General features: G+C 34.8%; 1 protein-coding gene across 1 annotated transcript; it reads left to right on the forward strand.

Annotated features, from left to right (window-relative positions):
- The first annotated feature begins 26 nt into the window (after positions 1-26).
- LOC128992564 (GTP-binding nuclear protein Ran) lies at positions 27-6,715 on the forward strand. The gene is made up of 5 exons (XM_054416205.1): positions 27-160; positions 3,138-3,402; positions 4,329-4,517; positions 5,764-5,934; positions 6,450-6,715. Exons 2-5 carry the CDS (start codon positions 3,163-3,165, stop codon positions 6,492-6,494), a joined length of 645 nt encoding a protein of 214 aa, XP_054272180.1. The 5' UTR covers positions 27-160; positions 3,138-3,162; the 3' UTR covers positions 6,495-6,715.
- The last annotated feature ends 2,079 nt before the right edge of the window (positions 6,716-8,794 follow it).

The raw sequence follows: 8,794 nt of genomic DNA on the forward strand, positions 1-8,794 counted from the left end.
TTTTAGATAAGTGATGGAAATATTTATATATTTTTGTAGTATATAAAAGTATTGTGGTTAAAATTTGAATTTTGATTTCCGTTTCCTGCCTCCATCATCACCCAATTCTCCTCCTCTCCAACTGAAACACCATTGTGAACCGTAACGTCTTTGCAGTGAGGTAAGTTTTATCGACTAATTTTCCGTGCATCCCGTAATATTATGTTCTTAAACTTTATTTGTAGATTATATAGGTAAATATGAACACAAATATATACAAATGATTTATTTTGCCTCTAAATTGCATTTGTTATGCAATAAATACTTCGGTCAGTAATGGCCATTTTCCTTTGGAACAGAATTGGTGGCGCCATTTCATATGATTTTCGGCTACAATTAAAAAATACCGGTAATTTATGTATATAAATAGGAAGTAACATGAACTGTAATTCTTTAAAGCTCCTATATTTATACTCCTTTGTAACCCTAAGCTTAATTTTATCAACCCTCTACCAAAATAGGTCTTACTTAGGCCTAGTAGTTTACTGATGGCAACCCAGTTGCAACAGGAAAGTCCTTGAACTAATTTTTCAGACAAGCTTAGCTTCTGTTAAGATCTATTTGGGAGTATATCACAGTCATTTTATTTTTATAGCCTACAGGATTTTTATTAGCTTGAAGACTAGCAAGGCCTAAGTTAAGTTAAAACTTAACCTAACTTAGCATTTCATTGTTCATTGGATTAACCAAACATAAGTCAACCCTTTGAAACTTAAGTTTAGTTTTGCTAAGTTAATCCGGTGGAAGTTTGTTAACACGTTCGCTTACTGAGTCCTGCATTACTTAACTTAAATATATGTGACAATGCGACATTCCCACGGACCGAGGAGTTAATTTTAATTTCACACATAGACCAGGTGTCACTTGGCTGACAGTAACTTACACGCAGACCAAAGGGTAAGTTAAACTTGTTGCACTGAGATAAATGTGCTGCAATTAACTTAAGTTAACTTAGTAACTTATTTGTAATCTATAGGGTAAGCGGGGGGAATTGGGTGGGCGGGGTAATTGGGTGGTAAAATTTTTAACAATTTTTATATTTTTTATTTATTGATATTTTAACATTTAAATGACATGTATGGACAGCCAATCTCTTCAAGAATAAGCCATAACCTTTTCAGATTTGTACCTTTAAACATTTAAAGGAGGGAAATAGTTTTAGGGACCCTTGTCATTTCGCGATTCTAAAAGTTGTATGCAAACTTTTTCAATCTTTCATATAAAATGCATTAAAATTTTCATACATGTGAAATTACATTATTTTTCACCATAAAATGAATAACAATATACCAAAGAACATGCACAATACTTATCTTCATAATAAAACTAAGTTACTTCTAATTTTTTTTTTTTTCAAAAATGTTACCACCCAATTACCCCCTTATGGGAAATTGGGTGGTAAATTTTAAAACTGAGCTAATACTGTTTCCTTGGCTTAATTTAATTAAAAAAGGCAATAATAATAATATTTTGTGAATATAATTCACACTAGAGTTTTTGTTTTGGTATTTCACCACTACCACCCAATTACCCCTATACCAATACCATTAACCCTATACCACCCAATACCCGTGAGTTCACGTCACATTGGACTGAACCCAGACGACCTAAAAAAAGTCACAAAATTGTATTATAGTTACTTAAATAGGCATAGAGACTGCAGTAGCGACTGAGCTGATGTAGTAAACTAGTGCATTAGGCCTACATTACTTAGTTTATACAGCATCCCTTGTTTTATATCGTGCGAAGGACTGGAAAATCGTGCCTCATTTTCTAAAGTTTTGAGACCATATTACATAATTTAAACCTTATTAGAGAAGAATCTGTCCCTATTTTCCTGTTAATATTATTAATGTACTCTTTATATTATGAATTTAAAAACTGTAGGCCATAATATTTAATTGTGGTTAAAGATTTTTTTTATGTGCGTAGTTCAGGAAAAATATGTTTGTTACCGCAAAATTTATGGTAAATTTTGTTTGTTTTTTATTAAACCTAGTTAAAAATGTTGCTTTTAGTTTCCTTTATAACACCCAATTTCCCAACTTTAATTAGCATTTAGTGTTTATGGATTGTTGACCTACCACCCAATTACCCCCATGGGGGTAATTGGGTGGTAAAACACATTTTAATTTTTTTAATTTTTTTTGGGAATTGCGGGAAAAAAATAAAACATGAAAAAGATAGCTTTTTGTATTATAAAATTAATTAAGTAGGCATTTAACAACAAAAATAGGAAAAGTGGCCTAACCAGATACATTTGTAAAACATACCTCCCAATTCCCCCCGCTTACCCTAAGTTACCTAATTCTTGTTACTAAAGTTTAAAAATTGTTGTAATTTTCACTCTCCATTCAAAAACAAAGAACTGTGTTCAGATTCTTTGTCACTAGATATCAAAATCTAAGTTACCTTGCGATCAATTTCACTGTCAGTAGGCCTATGTAATGGCACTGAAGATACTTAGCTCTCCTTTTATTGTGTTTCTTAGTTTTCATCACACAAACTCACTTGGAAAACAAAAAGTTACTGTCTAGGAAATAATACCTTAACTTACAGAAACTCGCTAAAAAAACAAAAGCACGTGCACAAACTTTGTGTGATGCGGCAAAAAACCATTATTTCATTTCCAACTGTCATACTTAAATTATGACATCACAAATCATCATAACTTAACCTAACTTAGGTACCCACGGTCACAGACCAAGTGACGCACATGTGCATCAGCTAAGTTACATCCCTGTAAATTAGTCCATTGCAGAGAACTCAGGGGCTTCAAATAGACTGTTACGAAGATAATAACATTAGGCCTAAGTTAGGACACTGACACAAATATATTCGTAGGCTACGAAGTTAAGAATATAACTTAAGGACAGACTGAGGTCACTAGGCAAGCTCGTTTCTTGGCCATTTCGTTACCCTAATCCGACAAGAGCTTTAAAAGATGTTGGGTATAAACATCATAGGAGGCCTATATTAAACTCATAGGAGGTGGTATATTAAACTATGTTTACATAATTGATCTATCGTACTTGGGCTAATTCAAGATTAAATGTAGCCTAAGTTACTTGACTCAAGTTAGGTATTTTTTGTTACAGGTAGATTCTAAATTTTCAATTCAAGATGGCTGAGCAGGAGATGCCGACATTTAAGTGTGTCTTGGTCGGAGACGGTGGTACAGGAAAGACCACATTTGTCAAACGACATCTTACTGGTGAATTTGAGAAGAAGTACGTCGCCACGCTTGGAGTAGAAGTGCATCCACTAGTGTTCCACACCAACAGAGGTCCAATCAGATTCAACGTTTGGGACACTGCAGGCCAAGAGAAGTTTGGCGGCCTTCGAGACGGTTACTATATCCAGGTAAAAATATGTTAAGAAAATGTTAGCCTATGAAAGTTAGCCTACTTAGGCTAGGTTTAAAGAAAAAAAGTTACGACAATCATGTACACAAGCTCTGACTTAATTACCTTCTCCAATAAAGCCAATAAAATCAAAGATTAAACTTACCTACAGTACAAGTTTTGATTCTTTTTTAAAGAAGTTTTTGTAAAGTACCTAATTGGTTAACTTACGGGTACGTCGTGAATATAAATTACACAGTCCAGAGTTTTAAACAATTGGATCTTGTTTTTTTAAGGTAGGCCTGCCGCTAGAGCATTAAATGTAGGTAGGCTATTAATAGCTTAAGATTTATATTCCCATTTTTAGTTTTGTACCAATGTTACCTTTGTAACTTATAAGCCTATTTCGTAACAAGTAGGCTATAGCCAAGATGTTTTAGTTAACGTTAACAACTCATGACATGCAAACGTTAACAAATTTCCACTTCAATGCAGTAAAACTTTTTAATGACCTCCCTCTCCCTTTGAAAGCCGAACAGGACATCGGAAAATTCAGGAAATTAGTTAAGTCCATGTTGATAAATAAGGTCTGCTACAGCGTCCGGGAATTTCCTGGTAGTCTTTAACCTTATTAAACACAAAAGAAAACAATTTGTATATAATGTATTTAGTAGTTAATTAATTTCATAAAAATGTAATCTCTTGACTTGGCCAATGCAATGTATTGTTAATCTGGTTGAATAAAGGACTTTGACTTTAACGGTAATAAAAGTTAGCCTACTTCATTGTTAAATAAATTTTTAATGTGTAGGCCTAATGATTGCATTAAATTGTTGTGCCAAATTTCAGCTTTTATTGGTCATAAATTTAGTTTATTTTGAAAACTAAGCAGCTTACTAGTAAGTTAGGTATGTGTGTCTAATCTTGAGCAATAATTTTTCACAGGGTCAATGCGCCATCGTTATGTTCGATGTTACGTCTAGAGTCACATACAAGAATGTTCCTAACTGGCATAGAGACTTAGTCAGGGTTTGCGAAAACATCCCAATCGTTCTCTGCGGAAACAAGGTTGACATCAAGGACAGAAAAGTCAAGGCGAAAAGCATAGTGTTCCACCGTAAAAAGAACCTCCAGGTATGTATTTACTACAGTTTTACAGTAGGCCTACACCCTTATTTAAATACCGGTCCTGGATTAACCATTGTTACAATGAGGTAAAATACTGTACTATTCAGAAAGTAAGGAACCTATCTGCCGTCGATAGGCTGCTGCTCGTGCACTTTCTGGTACGGTAATGTATGTGTTTGCCTTCTCAATGACAATCCAGCCGTCAAAGCAAAAGTGTCACTGTGCTACAATTTTAAATCACTTGTTGAGAGGTGTGGTCTATTGTAACTTACAGTTTTTGTTGACCGTTAACTCAAAGCCCTCTAGAAAGTGATTGTCAATCGTGGTATACGGAAATAACGTAATAAATAAAGTTCTGCCTGAAAATGGTGCTTTCGGAATTTTAAAAATAGCCCTAGGCATACTAAATTTAATATCTACCTTATGTTTTTCCCTAACAATGCCCGAACTCATACAGCAATTCTCTCGCAAGATCTTTCTTCATTCAAATGGGTGAATGGATTCCCCCTAACCACCCGGGTGACAGTTCAGACCTTGCTCTGAGTGAGTTTTACCTGTGTCCTAAATAAAAAGGCTTGGTCATAGTAAAGCGCTTTGATGACGGCTAGAGTGATGCTCCAGTTGCGTGTCACTGGGCAGCTGAGCTTGCAGACAGCGGAATCCTACGACGAAGGAATTTTGAGGCTTGTCCAACTCTTCGATTTGTGCCTCTGTTTGGTGGGGCTGTAGAAATGTACCAAATGCTCTTTGCTTGAATCAAACCTGTTTCTTACTTTCTGAACTTAGGTGGGTCAGGTTTGAATCCATTATTTGTCTGTCATATTTTACATGCTTATTGTTACATTGGCTAGTTGTCAGTTTCAGACACATTTGTAGGTTCCTTATTCGACCCAGGTGATGGTTCTACAGAGAGTGTGATATAAAATCTTTTTTTAGCAGTAACATTTTTTCAAGTTTTATGTTTACTTTGGAGATAAGATTAGATAAGATTGTTAACCCAACAAATATCCTGATTTAATGGGTGAGGTCTCCTTTTTCAATGGAAAAAAACTTGTTTTGGAATGAACCTTAAACAAAATCTCAAGATTTCTATAGGTAGGCCCTACTCAAATAATGGTTATGTTCTTGCTTTTTATTGGATTGTGAAACCAGCATCACTCGACCACATTCTTTTGCTAATAAAACGAGGACTACATAAAATTAATGTCTCATTGAATGTTACTCTATACATAATTGTGTTGGTTATTTTCAGTACTACGACATCAGTGCCAAGAGTAATTACAACTTTGAGAAGCCGTTCCTGTGGTTGGCCAGGAAGCTGATTGGAGACCCCAACCTGGAGTTTGTTGCAATGCCCGCCCTCGTGCCCCCAGAAGTTACCATGGATCCCCAATGGCAGACACAGATCGAAAAGGATCTCAAGGTAAATTATCTCCTTGTTGTTTTAGGGTATTATTTGAAAACAATACTTTCTCCATATACTATGGTATATGGAGAGAAAGTATGTGTGGTGATTTTGTTATTAATAGAGTGCAGTTCTACATCTCGAGCACGGTATATCTCTTTTTTGTTACACAATTATCGTTATTTCACTTGTTCGATCACACAGTTAAGACAACGATAAAAATAGTATGTAGCCTAGTAGTAGGCCTATTCTCAGTAGGTACAGCGATCTATTACTATTGCCGAAATGCAATTATTTTGTGATTTTTTTTGTTACCTATGGAAGACACAATTTTAGCCATTGATAGTTGGCTCAATCATACAGTTCCGAGGGTTTTCACGATATTCTCAGTAGGCTACCAATTTAAAAGGTTTTACTTCTGGAATAGTAGTATCAATGGTAATATATTGTTTTATGTTAAATAACGCCCACCTCTAGTGTATGGTTTGTTCCAGTAAGCAAACCATTGACAGTGTTTTGTTATTTTGTTCCAGGAAGCACAAGATACTCCTTTACCAGAGGATGATGAAGACTTGTGATTCGCTTTTTATCGATGCCCACCTTCGATTCCAAGCTACGCAAGAGCGTATGATAACAAGCGCCTCAGCGTGGTGACACCCCATTGGCGTGCCCTTTTTATATTGTTAAATTTAAGCTTTTGTCATTTGGTTACTTATAAGTTATTCTCTGTTCTTCATGTTACATTTCAAGACTTAAAAAGTAAGTTGTACAAACCAAATAAATACCTGTTTAATTTGTATTTTTGCGTCTTTCATTCCTTTTATTTTAATTCTGCTAGAATGTAGCTTGTATTTGAAACTAATGTGACAAGTTAAATGATTTTTATCAAAATAAGTTATAAGGTGTATGTTTATTTTATATTTTATTGCACAAAGATCCTAATAAATATCTTTTAGATCCAATTTATTGCCAACTGGTTTCAGAGGGCCGGATTTGAATTCAGAGACCTATATTTTGACTATATATACATATTAGGAATGGTCAAGTCTCGAAATTTCGGGAAATTTTAAATCTCGTTACACGAGACAAGATTTCTTTTTGACCGAGATTTTTATCGAGACGAGAATAAAAAAAAAAATTAAAAACGCCTGCAGAAAGTCAATGCAATACCCGCAATACAGGAGCGTGTTGTAGTTGCGTTTCCTTTGCGAAGGCGTTCTTATTTAATTAATTCTATAAATGTAAATATTACTTTAATTATTTTAATAATATTACTTTAATAACATTTGAGAAGTTTTGTTAAGTGTAAGCAGTGTGAGGAATGTTTTATTACTATAAAAAGTCAAAACAAGTAACTATTTTATAAAAATTAATATTGCTTTTATTTTATGATTTATTTTATTTTAGGATAAGTTGAACTCTATCCTAACTGATATCACTATGTTTCTTAATCGTAGGCATTTTTAATAAGTTAGGCGTGATTAATAAAAAAATGTTATCCTGACGTTTTTAAATAAAAGATTGTAAATATTCTTGCCTATTATCATTATTGTTGTATTTAAACAGTCATCTAACAATGTTACAAAATCAGGTAAAAATTTTGAACGTGCATTTCCCGTTGTGTGTGAGAAGGGAAATCCCGTCTCGATCTCGTCTCAAAATTTTATGAGAAATAAAAAATCTCGTCTCGAACTAAAAATTCAATCTCGTCCATCCCTAATACATATATTTATATTTTATTAATAATAGCTATTTGTGTATTAAGACTGCAGTGTGTTATTGCCGCTTGAGAACTGTAGATGGCCGCACGAACCTTAAGCTGAGTGTGGCCATACATGAGCAGCAATGACTGTTTGTGCTTGTAATATACACTAGATTTTTCCTACCACCATAATTAACTTACACAGATTAACTTTTTGTTGCATATAAAATGTAATTTAGGTAATGATTGTGTTTGCTTTTTAAGTTTTGGTATTTGCTTACTGGTTGACATGACGGCTCCACGGTTGTGGTTGCTGTAGAAACGCTAACAAATATATCAGCTGATTCAGCGAGCGGAAATTAACTCTTGCGTACCGCAGATGTGTCAATGTGATCATTTCCATGTGGTGGTAGGAAAAATAAATTAACAGTTTACAGTTTTACTTAGTCAGCAAGGAGTAAATTGATAAATTCTATTCCAATTTTGTTCAATTTACCGCTATTCAAAGACAAAACAGATTTTGTGTAAATTTCAAACCTTTAACTCTTGACATTCAAGAAATACTTCTAAAAATTAATTAACTACACTTTCCAAAAATGTCCATTAGTTATGAAAATAATGTCAGCCAGGTAGAGTCCACTTTGTTCCACACAAGTGTTAATACATTCCTTACAGTACACTATCGCCGAGTTTTTGAATTGAGTTGTGACGACGAATATGAACCATGAGCTCACCCAGTACATGCCCATGTTAGCGGAACATGCGTCCTAGTGGTTAATTTGGTGGTCATATTTTAACTCCCGGCTCTCACCTTTGCTCGTCTCTTTTTACTCGTCCCAAAAACCAACAAAGGGAGCACAGGCTAGGCGAACTATCCTGAGCAGACCGGGTACACTAACGTGCTCGCCTATATTCGGCGATAGTGTACTGCAAGCATTAAAGTTTTGCAAAACACATCACAGCAGCTCATAGCACCAATTATTGTTGCCGTATCCTGGTAAAGATAAATTGCGGCAGGGATTAATTACCAACTGGACAATTTAAGGTGGAAATGATATCATGGGATCCAAATTAAAAGTGGACTCGACGAAGTCGCTGCTCTGTTGTGATAGACTCGCAATGCAAACATAGAGCATGGTACCGTCCAGTGTTTCATGGCCTTTAAAATGGCATCAC

Source organism: Macrosteles quadrilineatus, unplaced genomic scaffold, assembly GCF_028750875.1.
Source record: "Macrosteles quadrilineatus isolate MER2022 unplaced genomic scaffold, UCM_ALF_1.0 Scaffold_1__1_contigs__length_201487025, whole genome shotgun sequence".
NCBI lineage: Eukaryota > Metazoa > Arthropoda > Insecta > Hemiptera > Cicadellidae > Macrosteles > Macrosteles quadrilineatus.